The sequence below is a fragment of the Pantherophis guttatus genome, chromosome 3 (genome assembly GCF_059756535.1).
Source record: "Pantherophis guttatus breed Tessera chromosome 3, ASM5975653v1, whole genome shotgun sequence".
Lineage (NCBI taxonomy): Eukaryota > Metazoa > Chordata > Lepidosauria > Squamata > Colubridae > Pantherophis > Pantherophis guttatus.
Genome location: NC_142065.1, coordinates 55,994,981 through 56,012,222, shown reverse-complemented (window position 1 = coordinate 56,012,222; position 17,242 = coordinate 55,994,981). Strand labels below are relative to the sequence as shown.

At 34.5% G+C, this 17,242-nt stretch overlaps 1 protein-coding gene across 22 annotated transcripts in view; it reads right to left on the bottom strand.

Moving 5' to 3' along the window:
• Positions 1 to 17,242, bottom strand: part of PTPRF (protein tyrosine phosphatase receptor type F) — a 529,684-nt gene that overhangs the window by 228,799 nt on the left and 283,643 nt on the right. For all 22 annotated transcript variants that reach the window (XM_087889625.1, XM_087889634.1, XM_087889639.1 and 19 more), the window contains one exon: positions 16,186 to 16,327. In XM_087889625.1, coding sequence (XP_087745751.1) covers positions 16,186 to 16,327 — 142 coding nt within the window. The remainder of the gene's footprint in view (positions 1 to 16,185; positions 16,328 to 17,242) is intronic.

The window sequence follows — 17,242 nt, the reverse complement described above, 5'->3', positions numbered from 1 at the left end:
TTTAAGCACCCCACGAGCCAGATCTGGCCCCTGGGCCTTGAGTTTGACACCCCTGCTCTAAAGTCTTCTATTTTACTTAACGAAATAATTGTCTGGGTAGCCATCAGGATATGAGGTAAAGATATATTTATGTATTTAATCAAGAAAAAGCATCTTGGGTACATCTACTATTGGTACACGTTCGTCACTTTTTTCAAGTATGTTAGGAATATTTTACTACTACTACATTTGCCCTGAAAAGTGGTTTAGTTCAAAATCTAAATCAAAAAATATGAAATCGTAAAAAGATATATAGACCTATAAAACCTTCCTAATTGAAAAAGAAATACTACAGTGAAAGAAGTTATAAAGCAGCCAAATACTCAGTTCTTTGGGAAGAAAAAAACCCTCCAACAATAATTGAAGATATACTTTAGAAGCAACTAGTCCTTAAATGCTACATTATTACCACCCACGGTCCATAAACTGAGAATTTAGAATGACAATTGGCACTTGGTGTGCAGCACATGCCTGCTACCAAGAGCCTTTCCTAAATAATTAACACTTGGAGAGTGCTCAGATATGTCCTTCTGATTCATCTGCACATTGTAATTTCTACACAGATCACAACTTAATGAATCATCAATTGTGACAAGATCAATGAACCAAACCTAACAACAAACTAAAGTTAGTAAATTCATGCCTCAGGCAGGAGGCTGGTTTAAAAAAGCTTCCATCATATTTAGAGTCTAATTAGCAAAGACAAGACTTCTCCTGCTGCTTTCTCCTCTTGCTTCCTCTTGAGAGAGGAGGGTGAAGGTGGAGAGGGGCAGTTGTTCAGTTTTACTGCATGCAAATCTTGACATGGCTTCTTTGATCAATAACAATGTCTGCAGCAGTAAGACAAGCAGGAGTCTGCAACATGAGAAACAGATTCCCTACTCACCAAATGAATTCAAGTCATGTAGTGGACACAGTAATAGTTCTCAGTGGATCCTTGTGAAAGGGACAAAAGCTATCTTTTCAAATATAGCAGTATTATTCCAGATAGGATAGTAGATCAAAGACTAGTTGGATAATAAGATATTTTTAGACTGCAGGATACACATTAACTTATTCAGTTGGAATATTCAAAGAATTTGCACACAGAGTGATCATCTATTTTATAAATGAGAATTCATGGAGGGTGGAAGAATCCTCTCTGGATTTGATAGTAATAAAAACAATACAGTCCCTTTTTAACAAGGCTTTACATTTCATTTTTGCATCTCATAAAATTGGGCCTCTCATGAAACATAGAACTAATTAGAGTTAAATCAGCTAAATGCTTAATGGAGTAGATTATACTGTATAGGCTGTATACGGTATACTGTATAACTATATACCGTAGTTACAGGTACCAGTATTTGTACCTGTGCCCTGCCATAATGAGGTCCAGACTTTCTCACCCACCAAAATTATAGTATTGTAAACATAGCACTGTAAATATTTGTCTGGGAATACCCTTAACATGGAGGAGGAACAAGTCTACAATGAAAGAATGCCCAGCATGTACTGATAATTTCAGTTTATGCAATATTAACACTGTGAAGCAACCAAATTCCTGCTAGCTAAACAAAACCAAAGTTAAGGCCTGACCATACCACAGAAATCCCAAAATCTAAAACTAGAGAGCAAAGGAAGACTAAATTAAAGTGCAAGAAAAATGTTTCTCTGAAGAAACTTTGTATCCTCCTAGATCAGTAATGGCAAACCTATGAGATGCATCTCAAAGGTAACTCACCACAATGTTCTAGGTGGCATGCTATTGTTCACCTGAAAACATCTATTCGTGAAAGCATGCCTTGTTCTTGTGTGATTTTTAGAGGCTGCAGAGGCTGCACAAAATAGGGTGAGATCTTGTATGATCTCCGGATCCTTTGAAATCACGCAAGAGGACTGTACTCTTGCAGTTCTGGAGCTTCTAAAGAGCTTTCAGAGGCCGCGGAAGAGCATTCTTCAAAGCCACTTCAAGAACAAAGGCCTCATACAATCTGGAGCATCATCGGGGAAGCTGCAGAGGCCTGTCAAAAGAAAAAGAGAGCACTGCCTCTGGCTGCACAGATCCTGGGAAGCGCTGCTATAAGGGCAATTGTGCCTTGGAGAATGGTACGAGGTGGCCTTTTTGAGTGGCAGCAGTGGCACTATGGCGGAAGTTGAGACTCAGGCCTCTATTCTGGATGGCCTAGATATGGGATGGTGGGCGGGGGGGGTAGGGGAAAGATAAGATAAGTGCTTCACTTTTGTTTGGGGAATGTGTCAGGGGTGAAATGCCAGTTCGCCTGAACCGATAGTAACAAATGTGACTGGTTCGCCAAACCGGTAGTAAAAATGCTTTAAAAAGTAAAAAAAAGTTCCAAAGATGGCGCGGCATGGCTGATCATATGATCATTTTTTTACTTTTTTTAAACATTTTTTTACTACCCATTTGGGCAATATGTAGTAAAAAATTGCTTTAAAATGTAAAAAAAAGTTTCTGACAATCAGCTGTGACAACCAAATATGCCGTGTAATCCTCAGAACTTTTTTTTTACTATTTAAAGCATTTTTTACTACCTATTGGGGGAAGTCCGTTTTTGCTCCCAGGAGGATTCCCTGAAGCCTGCTAGGCCAAAAATGGGGGTGGGAGGGTTCATTTTGGCTCCCAGGAGGCTTCCCTGAAGCCTGCTAGGCCAAAAACGGGGTGTGGGGGGGGTGCTGCCATGCCCATCAAGCCACGCCCACAGAACCTGTAGGGAAAAAAAAGATTTCACCACTGGGATGTGTATGTGACATGTTAGCAGGGTCAAGTGAGGTATTTTCCTAATTTTTGACATGCCAAACACAAAAGGCTTGCCATCACTGTCCTGGAAAAAATAAGCCTCTTTTGAAATCTGTTGTGAAGGGTCTCCGCTTTTCCTAACTATATTTGTGTTGTGTATATGTTACATTGCTACTTCTTGTTTAGTTTTTTTATAAAATTACTGTATTGTTTTATCTTCTATTGTCAGAGACCTTGAAAGATGAACAGCATATAAATTTAATTAAGTAAATAAATAAAGTATACTTAATAATAAATACACAAACTTTACCTCAGAAACCTGGAACTCCCTCTCCGTAGACCCTGACAAAATGTTATCACATTTTCTAGTAGTTTTAAGGCTGAAAACACAAATGACTATTCCTGAATTTGGTATGATTTCTATATAAAGGAATGTCTCCCTTTAAAATTTGATAGTTTGGTGTTTTGGGGTTGTAAAGATTTTCCTGTACATTTTATCAAATTTACACAGCTTAGATACTTACAAATATTCTTAGTATCAGTGATGTTTTATTTTCTAATCTATTTTAAATATGTTATAGTTTTTTTTAAAGAAAACTTTAGCCTATTGTTTGAATTTCAGACTTACATTTATTTTGAATCCTCCACTGCATTCATAATAATGGGGAGGTGGACATTTATGAATTATATATTGAGGTTTTATGCTATTACCTTATTCTACTATGCCAAAGGAGTCGGAAGTCAACACTTTTTCTTTTTTTTTTTCCTTTTGGCCCAGATTTTCCCCCTTCCCTTTCCCCTCTCTTATTTTCTTACTATTCTCTTTTGTATTTTTGTATTTTATATTATACTTTGATAAACTACTAAAATTTTGGAAACAAATTATATATTTAGTCAGTCTATGAAGCCACAAACTTTTGACTAGCTTCATATGGATACAAGAACTGGGTAACTGAAAATATGTAAGAAAATTTCCCAAAGAGTCTTTTGCTGCTCTCACAACCTCCCTCCCTGAAATATTTTCCCAACTGATGGCTGGGTAGAAAGGAATTAGAAAATTAAGTATCAAGTTTTTGATGTTGTATAAAAAGCCACTATAACAAGTTGTGGGGGCATTTCTTATGCAGAAAGGACTTGGATGTGTACTTTTTATTACTGCAGTAAAAAAGAGTGATTGTCCTGCATGTATTTTGGAGCCCCTCATGCGGTATCCTCGAACCTTCCCTAGATCATTTTTTCCAGTTAACATACAGTGTTTCTTTGTAATCATAGCTAAATTTGAAAAGTTAACCAAGTTCTGGCTTGGGTAATACTTGGATGGAATATCACAAAATCCCAAGTCTTTACACTAGACTAGGATACTGAAGTCTTACAGAATAAGCAGTGCCTGACCACTTTTGTATCACTACCAATAAATTTAGATGCCTGTGTGAAGTCAGCAGAAAGTTAAGGAAGACTTTATCTTTTACACTGATACTGGCAAGGTTTGTTTGGGTATCAAATTTTTGGGGGACAAAAGCCTGTCTCCATATATCTCTTTATTCATTACTTAGAAAATATTACATATTATGTGTATGTTCTGCCCCAGCTACGGATCCCAAGGAATGTAGCACACACAAACTATGAACAAAGCTCAATTTACTTCCAAACATAGTTTTCTACAAATGCAGGCTGTTAATTAAAACGTCCTTAACAACCTGCCAGAAAGTCCACAGATAAGATAAAGTCTTACGAGAGTTGGCAGAAAGCCCAGAAGCAAGGTTTGCAAAGACAACCCACATTCAATGACCAACGAGCGAACATGCGTTGTTTCCTGCAACGTTTACAAGCTGTGTGCAAACTTAAATAGGCTAAGGGAGTGGCCAATTAGCCCCAAGCCTTACTCTCGAGGAGACCTCCTCCTGAGGAACAACTCCTGCCTTTTGGCAGCTCTGCGTGCTCGTGCATTGAGAAGAGGCTCCTCCACTTCATCCTCTTCACTTGAAGGAGCCTCTGGAGGTTCTGAAGGCCCTGGCTGAATCTCTGCCTCTGGCACCACATCGTATTCAGCCTCCTAGCTGTCCGACTCGAGCGCCGGTTGCACCGGCTGCTGGCACAACACCACACCAGCCTCCTCGTCGTCGGGATCAGTAACAATCTGCGCAGGCTGCTGGCGGGCCACAACAGTGTATGACAGTTTTGGGCATAGGTATATTTCATAAATGCATTTTTAGTTTGGAGGGAAATGTGAACCTCCAATTCAGAACTTTTCCCTTTCATATTTGTTTATAATATATGTATTCTACTCTTATCTAATTTATGGCTCTCCCATGCAAAAACAAGCTAGAAAAGGAGTCAAATTAAGAACTCTTCATAAATTTCAATGTTGAGAATATATGAGTGAGATTACAAATACATAGATATTAAAATATGCTTAAATATTAGGAAACTTATTTCCTTTCTGAGACACACACACACATACATATATGTCCATGAAAGAAATTTGATACTTATTTTGCAAGATTTTTTATTGACCAAAAGGAAGGAAAAATACTAAGAAGTATTTCTAAGAAGATGGTATACTAAAAAGTTACCATCTATTTCCTGAGATTGCATAAGAATAATAAAAAAGAAAAAAAGGTGGATATGATGTACAGGTATCCTAATATTGTCAAACTAGATTGTTCTTAATTCAGAGATCTTACAATACCACATTTCCATAATGTAGCTAAGTCTGTAAACTATTACCCTGTTTTCCCCAAAATAAGACATCCCCTGATAATAAACCCAATCTGGCTTTTGAGCATGTGGCAATAAGGCCAAGCGCCAATGGTGCGATTCAGCCAATTCGCACCATTTCGGGAGAACAGGTTGTTAACTTTCTGAGCAGTTCGGCAAACTGGTTGTTGGAAGAAATCACTAGGGCAGAGAACCGGTTGTTAAATTACTTGAATCCCACCACTGTCAAGCGCTTATTTCACGGTTCAAAAAAATATAAGACAGGATCTTATTTTTGGGGAAACACAGTATTTTAAAAAAATATTAAAAGTTTGAAAGAGTTTTTTTTTAAAGAACTTAAAACCTAGCACGAACTAATATGAACTAGAAAGAAGAAAAGGGAAAAAACCAAAAGTATAGTGAAAGAGAAGGAAAAGAAGGAAGCTTCCTATTTCCTCTGCAGAAAATATAATTACAAAAAAACTCCTTTTTTTCCTATTATCCATTTTTTTTCCTAATCATCAAAATCAGTTGTAAGTGTATTTCTTCCATCTCATGCAAAAAGTCAATAAGGGGTTTCCAGTCAGCCATAAATGTAGATACTGTTTTTTCTGTGACCAAGGAAGTTAATTTAGACATCCCCAGACTATCATCTGGATAGAAAGTTTATTTTTCTGCACTATTTACTTTGTATGCAATTATTTCATTACCTTGTTCATTTAAAATAAATATGTAATAATTTATGTCTTGAGATTCAAGGGAATTTGCTCACCTGTTGTGAGACTTCCACCATCACTGAAGCAGTTTAAAGTTGATTCTGAAACTCTAATAGCCTCAGCTGATAGGAGAAAAAAATTGTTTGCTTGAGGCTTGTATGTTTGCCCAGTGGACATTCTCTAACATTCAACCAGACCAAACAATTGAAGCTGTCATCCATTGCTTATTTTTAGCATTTATGACATTAGTTTTCTTGCTGCCAATAAAAAGATCTAAAATTCTCCTGGCCATGTGAAACTGGATACAGATTACAGACATTTTGACCTTTTACAATGAAATACGGTGACTTATCCTTATGGCTCAGGAAATTTTCACAGGACAGAAACCACTTCAACCATTATACCTGCAAGTATTTACTTAATTACTTATTTATGTTTGCAAACTGCACTGATAGGATACACCACAGCTAAAGGCATGCTATAGTTAGAGAAAATATGGTTATTACTTGACATATAAATTGATGTTTTTCTTCACTTAAACTTGGTAAGCAGAACTTGGGAGAGATTTTAGTCCAGCTGGACTAAAATGAGAAATGGATTGAAGCCACAGAGGAAAGGATTAGCATGACAAATAAAACAGTGCAATTTTCCATGTTTAAAATTAACATAACTCAATAAAAAGGGCATAGAGATCTTGAAGAATGGAAGGAAGATCATACACTGCTCTGGATGTTTCTTAATATACACCTTATTTACTGAGACGAAGGGAGATTAAATTCTAGCTCTCTAATTAAAGAAACTGAATTGGTAAGAAATATCCAGAATCATTATCAGGCAGTCGTGTATATAAATGTATAGCATTAGTTTTAGTGTTTTGCTAGAAAATTACCTGTAGTTTGTATTCACTGATGCACTTAATACATTCAAAAAACAGAATGCTGGGTTTTCAGCTTTTTACACAGAGCATATGCTTAATGTTGAAAAAGTACACTTAATGTAAAACCTGGTTTGAACTTTGATTATACACTCTTCCTAATTATCCAAATTAAGTGCACATTCACCCCCTGGCAATGCATATAAATAGTATCCCTATGAAACCAGCAGTCTAATCAAATAAACGAAGTAATAGAATTATTCTTTGTATCTCTGTTACCTCTGACTTGCCACATGCATAAGGGAGTCTAGGCTCTATTATTAATACTTTAATTTCTGGGTGAAATTCCAGAGTTTATTGCATTATCTTATTGCTAACATATTCAAAAATAGGTCTTCTCATACTGAACTACTTCTATATGTATAATGACTGAAGATATTTTATTAACACTTTATCAGAGTATTAATATAAGTATTAATATTATTTATAGTATTTATATTATAATATTTATATTAATATAATATAAAGAGATAATTGATTCATGGTTATAGGCTCTTTCAGATGTATTTTCTTATACTAGTTGATTCTAGTTTCTAATCTGAAACTTCATGGCACATTATTCTTTTCCTCTTTTTTTATTTTTAGAAACATATACCGGTAGGTAATATTTACTTGCTATATATATATAACTATTAATGAGTTCTTATATTTGTTACTAAACTAGAATTGATTAAACACAGGAAGACAAGAAGGAAAATTATTTGGTTTACTTCTGCAATTCTGGAAATCCTATGTTTAATATTTAACACAATTGACGAGTATTGTTCATAGAGATAGAGCCTCCATAAAGACTCTTTTAAGCATTCAAATACCATCCTATTATGTTTATATATAGAACCTATATTTAAAAGAAAAAAAGAAAAAGGTGATTAGGTGCATAAAAATAAAAGAACAAGCAAGTGACATTATTAAAGAGAAAGAATGATAAAAAAGATATAGGAAGGAAAAACAAGGGAAAGTTGATAACTTTCCAAAGATTGTGGTCTCAGCTCTCTTTTTATAATGAAAATTACAAACAGTTCTAAACATTACTACCTGAAGGAAAAGTAATGTGTATTAAAAATAAACAGTAGACTTGGCAATATGCCCAGACTGTCTATCTTGAAAATAACCAAAACACAAACAAAAAAGAGTACAGAAAAATTCAAGGGTAGAAACTTTTAGACTGAGACTTATGACTGAACTGTAGGTAAACTCTTCCACAGCAGATTTATGGAATATAATGAAATACAATCAGGCTTGTCTATCAACAGATTTTTAAAGATAAGATAAAGACCTCTACATTCAGAGGGTTATCAAATCTGTGAATATTATCTTGATGATTAATGCAGAATATAGCTAGAAAATATATGAAATATTGAAATTGTACTGATTTTTTGCAACTTTAATAAAATAAAGATAAATTGATATCTTGCTTTTACTAGAACACCGATTTAAAAGAGACTTCACTGATTCCTGGAAAAATATACATAATATCTCATATTTTGTGGTAACATGGAGGAACTACACAATAATAATACTGGAACCCATTATGCTTTTCTCACTAAAGGAATTTTAATCCCATGATCAGTGTCAGATGGAAAATCTGTTCCCAAAGTAAGAAGCTTTCTGAAAAAAAATATTCCATAAATACAGCCAAGTTTGATTGGCTTGGGAGATACTGAATACTAATGATATATAGCTTTTTCTTATGCAATTGTGATTCCAAATAAATAATTTGTTTTTCAAAAACGTTATAAGTGGCTTGAGTAATGGTCTCATGAGCATGTAAATGATTCTGATATCAAGCCCCCTTTTTTAAATCAGTTTTAAATCACATTTAAGCTCTTGTTGGATCTTGTTTCTTCAAGATTTGTATCTGAGCCAGGAGTTCTTTTAACAAAGTAGTAGAGGAATCCTCCTTTGCATCTTACCTGGCTTTGCAAATCAGACACAGTGAAATGCTTAGATTTATGGCATTATGCCATAACTCATTAAAAACAAGATAACAAGTAATGAAAAGTTATATTTACCCAATAATGAAAGTCCTTATCCTCACAATCCAATTTAGAAGTTTGAAATCAACTTCTGAAAATCAACTTTTTTTAAATCACTAGAGAAGTGAAAGATGTGCACTCACAGAAGCATCCCAAACAGGAAATACTACTACACTGGAAATCCAGGCATTATTATTATTAATTTTTTTTGTATTTGCCTGCTACAAACCAAACAAACACACTAACAAAATGACTTTCTCCTTGGAAATAGCTCAACAGACTAAAAGCCTGTTATTAACATTCAGCTGTCTGCAATTATTGCAAGTTCGAATCTTGCAATATCTTGCTGAGGTTGACTCAGCCTTCCATCCTTTCTAAGGTAGGTAAATTGAGGACCCAGTTTGTGGGGGCAATAAGCTGACTTTGTATAAAATATACAAAAGTATGAAGGCTATTGCTTAACGCATTGTAAGCCGCCCTGAGTCTCCGGAGAAGGGTGGCATATGAATCTAATTTTTTTTTAAAAAAAAATGCCTGCCATCAAATTTATGTTTTCATTAAAGTTTTTAATCTTTTAAATTTTAAATTAATATTTTCCCTTTCTAGTTCATTTCTGACATGAGATGAGTCCAGCAAAAAACAATTTCAGATGGGAGGGAAAGGATGGTTTTCTTAAGCAAAATGCAATCATTAATTTAAACCAGTCTCTATCCATGGATCACACCTGAAGTCAAACTGTATTCAAAGTCATAAAACATCTCTCCTTAAAAAAAGATTCAGACAATGAAACTAAGAGTGTCATATGTTCTGACTACACAATAATTTCTTCTACAAGAATAATTAATGTTAGATACATGCAACAAGGTTTATTGCATTGATACCAACAAAGTACTGTAATCACTTCTGTTAAACACTGCCACAAATCTTTCATTTTTACAGTATAGTTTATGTCACAGGCAGGAATCAAGAAGTGGTTGATCAATAATAATGATATGACTTTGTTTTAGCTTGAAGAAAGGAGAGAAAGAAATGCCTGGGTGAAATTCCATCTTCTATCAAAATTGCAGATAAGACTTAAGTGAAAATACTTTTTTCTTCTGAACTGGTTGCCGAATAGTAGTTGGATCTCTTTCAGAGGACTTCTTCTCTCACTTCTACACGTAGAGAGACAGCTAGAACATTTGTGTGAACTTCAGTTATAAAGCTGGCCCGTTCTCTTTTGGGAATGGTGACATTCCAACCTTATCTCCAGATGCTCCATCACCATTATAGCTGATTTAGGACCAACACATTTACCTTTGAAGGATTAAAACATTTGTTTTCTCCATACCAAATGCACATATAAAATAAAAGAAAATGCACACTTATGGCCATTATGCATCATTAAAGCGTAAACCTATATTAAAGCGTAAAGCTATATTTTTTAACTTTTGCTTGATATTTGCTGGTTTGGTACAACAACCAAACAGGACAGGTACCGACTTCAACGGATAGTTAGGGCTGCAGAAAAAATAACTGCAACCAGCCTACCTTCCATAAAGGACTACATATTGTACAGGTCAGAAGGAGGACTGAGAAAATATCTACAGACCACTCACACCCTGGACATAAATTGTTTCAACTCCTCCCCTCAGGATAGCAATAGCACTTAGACTTATATATTACTTCACACTGCTTTACAGCTTTCTCTAAGTGGTTTAGAGTCAGCATATTGCCCCCAATAATCTGGGTCCTCATTTTATCGACCTTGGAAGGATGGAAGGCTGAGTCAACCTTGAGCTGGTGAGAATCGAATTGCTGAATTGCTGGTAGCTGGCAGTCAGCAGAGGTAGCCTGCAGTACTGCTTTCTAACAACTGGATGCCGCTATAGAGCATTGCATGCCAAAACAACTAGACACAAAGACAGTTTTTTCCCTCGTGCCATCACTCTGTTGAATACCTAATTACCACAATACTATCTTATGTCTAAGGTTATTTACCTTAGTATGGCTATATTATTATTATTATTATTATTATTATTATTATTATTATTATTATCATCATCATCATCATCATCATCATCATCATCATCATCATCATCAACAACAACAACAACAACTTTTCTACTACCTTCTCCTTTTGGTATCTTATGATTATATTTTTATTTGTACATTTGGTGTTAGTATGTACATGTTGTTTGTATGTACACTGATTATATTACCTTATTTGTAAGTACCCTGAGAGGTTATGCACTGGAGACAAATTCCGTGTGTGTCCAATCACACTTGGCCAATATTCTGTTCTGTTCTGCTTTACTCTACTCCCACATGTTTCTTTTCAAAGGCATTATTTATGCAGGGTTGTGTAGAAAACGTGCAACATGGAACTATCTCGTGTCATTACTCATTCTTCCTAGTTATAAGGAGTCACTGTTTCTCTATATCCTTTAAATTGCAGCAGTATCTAGATGTTAGACACAGGCTGAAAACAGGGCTGCAAAAACAAGCAAACATTAATGGAATTAATTAATTGAATTAATGGAAAGGATAAATAGATCCTATCAAGGTATAAAGTGAGATTAATAGCTCGAAAAGGAAGCTACCTTCTCTGCAGCCATTAGCCTTGTTTTAGAAGTATAGAGATGTTGATTATTTATTTATTTATATTTCAATGTATATGCTAATTGTATCAGGAAATGACTCTAAGCATCTTACAGAATAAGATTAAAACATCCTTATTAAAACATCCTTACTGTACTGCTTTCCATTGTGGTATTTTTTATTATTTCAAATTTAATTTTTCAGCACCAAATAAAAGGAAAGTTTTGATTTTCTTAATTTTTAAATTATGATAAATAAATAAACAGCCTTGACCTCTCTCTTGCTCTTGAGTAATATCTCAATAGGTACTGGTAGTTGTTATCTGTAGTGAGGATACTTCCTACCCAAAATATTGATTCAAAATTGTCATAAATGAACATTTCTGCTTTCCTGAAATAAATGCTTTGCTTTATTTTTAAGCTTATGCTAAATTTGAAGATTCACCCATATCCTGAATTTATATATAATAAGTTTTTTTCCTAAGACCACTTTAAGTTCAAAGACTATATCTGAAACAAAATGAAGGAACTATTATTGGGTGAAAAGTAATATCAACATTTAGAGAGCAATTATTAGGTCTTCTTCTATCTCTAGTTCAGGATTTTCACAGGGCTTCTCTTTAATTTTTTAAAGATTAATTTTAAAACTTTCCAGAAGTGACATTTCCTGCTTTAAATATCTTGCAAAATGAACTTCAGTTGATAACACTATGTATAAAAATCTTCTTGCTGGAACTAGTCATTGTGGAAATGTTACATTTTCATATGTCATTGGTCACTTATTTAAACTGTGATAAGACACAGAAACTGATAAATTGTACACATTCACTAACACTATCCTTTTCAGGAGAGACTGATAAATCAAAACCTTCAAAACCTAAGTTGAGAAACTTGCTTAAATTATCTATTTCCTATAGAAACCAATACTGATAATGCATAAAAAGACACATCAAAATTAAGTTATATAGATATGGGAGCTTGGCATAAGTAAGAGAATTAAAGAATAGAGATGCCAAGATCATAGATACTATGTAAATTCTTAAAGATGAAAACCTGAAAGCAAAATGTTAAACTTCTTTGGAAGCTCTTAAGGACTGGAAAGCAGAATACGGTATGTCTAACAATTATTTCATGCATTGTATTTCCTGTGAGTTGGATTGTTTTTATGCTGAAAAGGTAAAATAAAAGCTTCAGAACCAAAAGAAAAGTAAAATGAGAGCACTGCTTACAACAGCTAGTTTTTTGGGCTGACCTGATGATATGAATGATTCAAACATTTTAATTTTAACATTTTAGAGATATTTTACTTTAGAGGGAACATTTTCACATATAAATGATCTGTAATGTTCATTTATATGCTTGGGTTAAGAGGCAATATTCAAATGTAATCTCCTTTCCTTTAATTTTTCTGATTTCTAATGAAAAGTCATTTCTTGGCAGAAACATATAATAGAGTGAGACAAATATGAACAAACCTCCTTTTTTTTCAAACTGATGCTTGTGTAACTAATGAGATGTGGGTATATGGGCAAAACAAAGTTAACAACTGTTTGCCGTAGAAACAGAGAAGTTGGTGTTAGATGCATTTTACATATTGTCTCAGGTCTTGGGAGATGCAGCTTTCTGCACAAATGATTTGTAACTGTCAAATATTTATCATTTACTGCATTTCATATTGGGTAACTCCAGGAACTGGGATGAAGCCAGCAGATGGTGATAGAAATTAAACTTATGATACAGTTCAGTAATCAATAAGCCTTTGAAACACAGATATGCTCTTTCATCCTTACATAATCTCCTCTCTAAATTCCAAGCTAAACTTGATAAATACATTCTACGCTCTGCTCCATTTTCAGTCTGCGATATCCTGTCTTCCTAAGCAAAGACAACTAGCAAAGTTGGATTGACTAAAAGGCTAATCCATCTGAAGAGCCACCTTTGATAGCATTAAAGAGCAGAACTAGAAATCATGAGCATATTTGAACAAATCACAGAGGAGCCATTGTTTGGCTAACACATAATTGTGGAGCCACATTTCAAGGAAGCCTTATAAAAATAACTTAGATGGGTGGGGGGGAGAGGATAAAATTTTAACTCTCATTAAAATAGCATAAAACAAAAGAATTAAGTCATATATTTATTGCCTCCAGACTGCTTTGATGTGGTATAAATTGCTTAAGGCTACTGTGGGAATAAAATCTTTCCACACAGAATTGAAGTTCCAATTGTGAAATCCATTGTTTGTCACCACTAATATACTTACAAGAAATTAAATTTATATTAATATATTATATTTTATATTATAATATATTATATTATATTATATTATATTTATATTAATTTATATTTATTTATTACATAAATCCAAAAGCCTAAGAAAAAAGTAGATTAATTCCCTATTCTTTCTAGTGTTCCTTCTGGATCCCATTTTGTCAGGAGATGAGCACAGAAAGAATACAGATTACGGTATACAGAAGTGGCTGCCAATCTGATCTTGCCTCTATCGTACCCAGAAGAGCCGCTAAAAAGGAAGATAAGACATGTCACTCATTTCAATGCAGTACAGGAAATACTGCAACATTCTTCCCTCTCTACGTTCTGTATGATGCCGCTGTTTAAAATGCTCTGTAATGCAAACTGTAATCCTCAGTCTTACAACTCAATCAGATATTTATTAATTTGTGACATCATGCCCACTAACTGTCCCTAAAGCTTCTATTGTCTCTCTCTGTGTGTGAGTGTGTGAGTGAGAGATAGAGGGAGAGGGAGGAGAGAGAGAGAGAGAGAGAGAGAGAGAGAGAGACAGAGACAGAGAGACAGAGAGAGACAGACAGAGGGAGAGGGAGAGGGAGAGGGAGGAGAGAGAGAGAGAGAGAGAGAGAATGAGAAAGAGAATTGATTCTACCCCTTTTCTGCTTGCTTTGCTCAAACCTTTCTTCTGCTGGGCATGCAAGAGTATTTCACTGTTGCAAGCCATAATTGAAAAAGACAGAAATGCTCAATATGACTCATACATTATTCAACTTATCATCTGCCCAAGAGAAAAAGAAAAGGTTTGCATATCTACCTCTTCTCCTATCAACAGAAAAAAATAATTTTCAATTACATTATATGTATGCAATTCTGTTCATCAAGAGAATCTGGAGCCAGAGAGACAGAAACGCAGACAAAAAGATAGGCCAGGGAAGCAACTGCAACAAATTCACTTATGTGTGGATTCTTGGCTCCAGTTTGCCTCTTTATGATGTATCAAATTGAGAATGTTACCAAATAAAACAAATGTCAAAATCCAGGGCAAAAATATAAATCAAATCCTGTATTAGCTATCTGAAATGACACCAATGAAACTAAATAAATCCTGACTGAATGTGAAGTTCTGTTTTAATGTAAAGTCTTATAGGACCTCTGTTAATACTTTTGTAGCATATATTTATGATAAAACACACAAGACTTTCTTGACAATTATTAAAAAAAATACATAACACAGGATTTCTATATTCCATTATTACTTAAAAAAACCAAGAACAACCTGAGGACTCTTGAGGCCATTTTTGCAGGGTTGCCACCAGCATCCACAATCAGATAGAATTTTAAAACATCAACAAACCTAACAGCATTGTATAGGATGGTCAAAATTTTCACAGCAATCCTTTAAGAAGCTGTCCCAAGCCAATTGTTCTTGATTAATAAAATGGACTTGAAATATCATTTTCTTGAACTTCAGTCTCAATTGCTTACATTTATAAAGGTTCTAATGACAAGGAAGTCTGAGGAATCAAAATATTCTGTGCTATTGTTTTATTCATATAAAAAAATTCCTCAGTCATGAACTTAGTTACTTGGGAAATAATCATATAGGACCAACCAAAATCCCACATCAAAGAGTAATTGTCCTCTTGGAAGAACCCAAACAGCATTCATGAACTGGCCTGCAATCCTAGTCAAGGCTCAAACCAGGACAGAGTTACCATTTCAAGTTCCTGAAAATATATTTATTTGTATAAAATGATGACAAGGGTAATAAATTCACAAAACCAGTCAGTTACAGCCAAAATCCTGTCACTCCACTCCTCTCTTTTTCTTTTTTTGCTTTCCACTTGGCATCTTTTGTTTCTAATATATATGTCAGAGGAAAAAGACACCAGAAGTTTTCAGATAGGATAGTATAATATTCCTGGTCAGACCGTATATGATCCATATCACTGACTCTCTACCAGAAGAAATAAAAACAGAAATGTATACAGATATCTATCTGATTCTGTACATTTACAAACATAAAACAAGTTGAACAATATTTATACATTGAAGAAAATCCATTAAAACCACAAGAAAAATAAACAGAAACTGCTGGTCTCACACACATATATGATATAGCCCATTTTACAGTATTAAACTATGTTATCACCAAAATATTAAGCAAAGTTGTCACCAAACAGTAAATTGCCCATTTTTGCTATCACATATAGTATTTAAATGCAACACAGCAATTAAGCAAGTTACCTACCTTCTAATACTGTAAGTTTGGCACTAGTGTTTATCTCGCCAACACTGCTGGTAGCCATGCACTCATAAATTGCTTCATCCCGAAGGACACGGAGTGGTTGAATCCGCAGAACTGATCCAGAACCATCATCAAATTCAATAACCTTTTTCAAGAGAGAGAAAAGTTATTATCAATTCATTAGTACAATTGATCCATAGAAGACCACTACCTCTGCACATGTTAGTATTTTAAATTTTTTATCTATAATTGTGAAATTATGAAGTGCTAGGGAAATCATGTATTCCTCTATGCACAACTCCTTGACTGTCACAGTGGTTAAAACTTACATCAACAGACATAACCAGATGGCTATGGCTTCAGATAATATAAAATCCTACTCTTATAATATATCATGTTTGCAGATGTATGGATAGATTTGGTATTATCCAAGACAAACAAAAAACAAAATTACTATATTAGGTATAGATAAAATGCCAAATGTGGCAGGCAGGAAGACAGGCAGGCAGGCAGGGTGGCTGCAACTGATGTTCAATTCAATATTTATTAATATTAAAGATTTAAGATGAAATATGCTCATAAATTTCCAGAAGTATTTAAGGCCCTCCAAAGATAACTGGAATAAAGTTTGCCATACTACTGAACTTCAAATTTAATTAAACCAACATTTTTAACGTTCAGTGAGTGAATTATTACACTAAAATTTGGCTAGTGTAACAAAACACCATTTGCTCAAATTAAAATAGGAGTGAGTAGTTGGAGGAGGGGTGAGTAAAGGAAAAGGGAGCATAAACACTCAAAGAGATATAGAGGTATAGAGACCCATTTGTGAATTTCTTGAGAGAGGCAGAAATAGTTAAATAGAGTCTTTATATGTCTATTCCATTGAAATTAAAATAGTGTTTACCAATCCTAAAACAAAGGGTTTTTATTTTACTCTAAAACCATCTATAAATTGATCTTTAATAGCAAAAAGTGGAATAGTTTATTTTATTTTAGTTCACTGAAGAAAGTGCTTCTGTAAATGAAACTGGGTGGAGTTGATAGCATCAATCTCTTG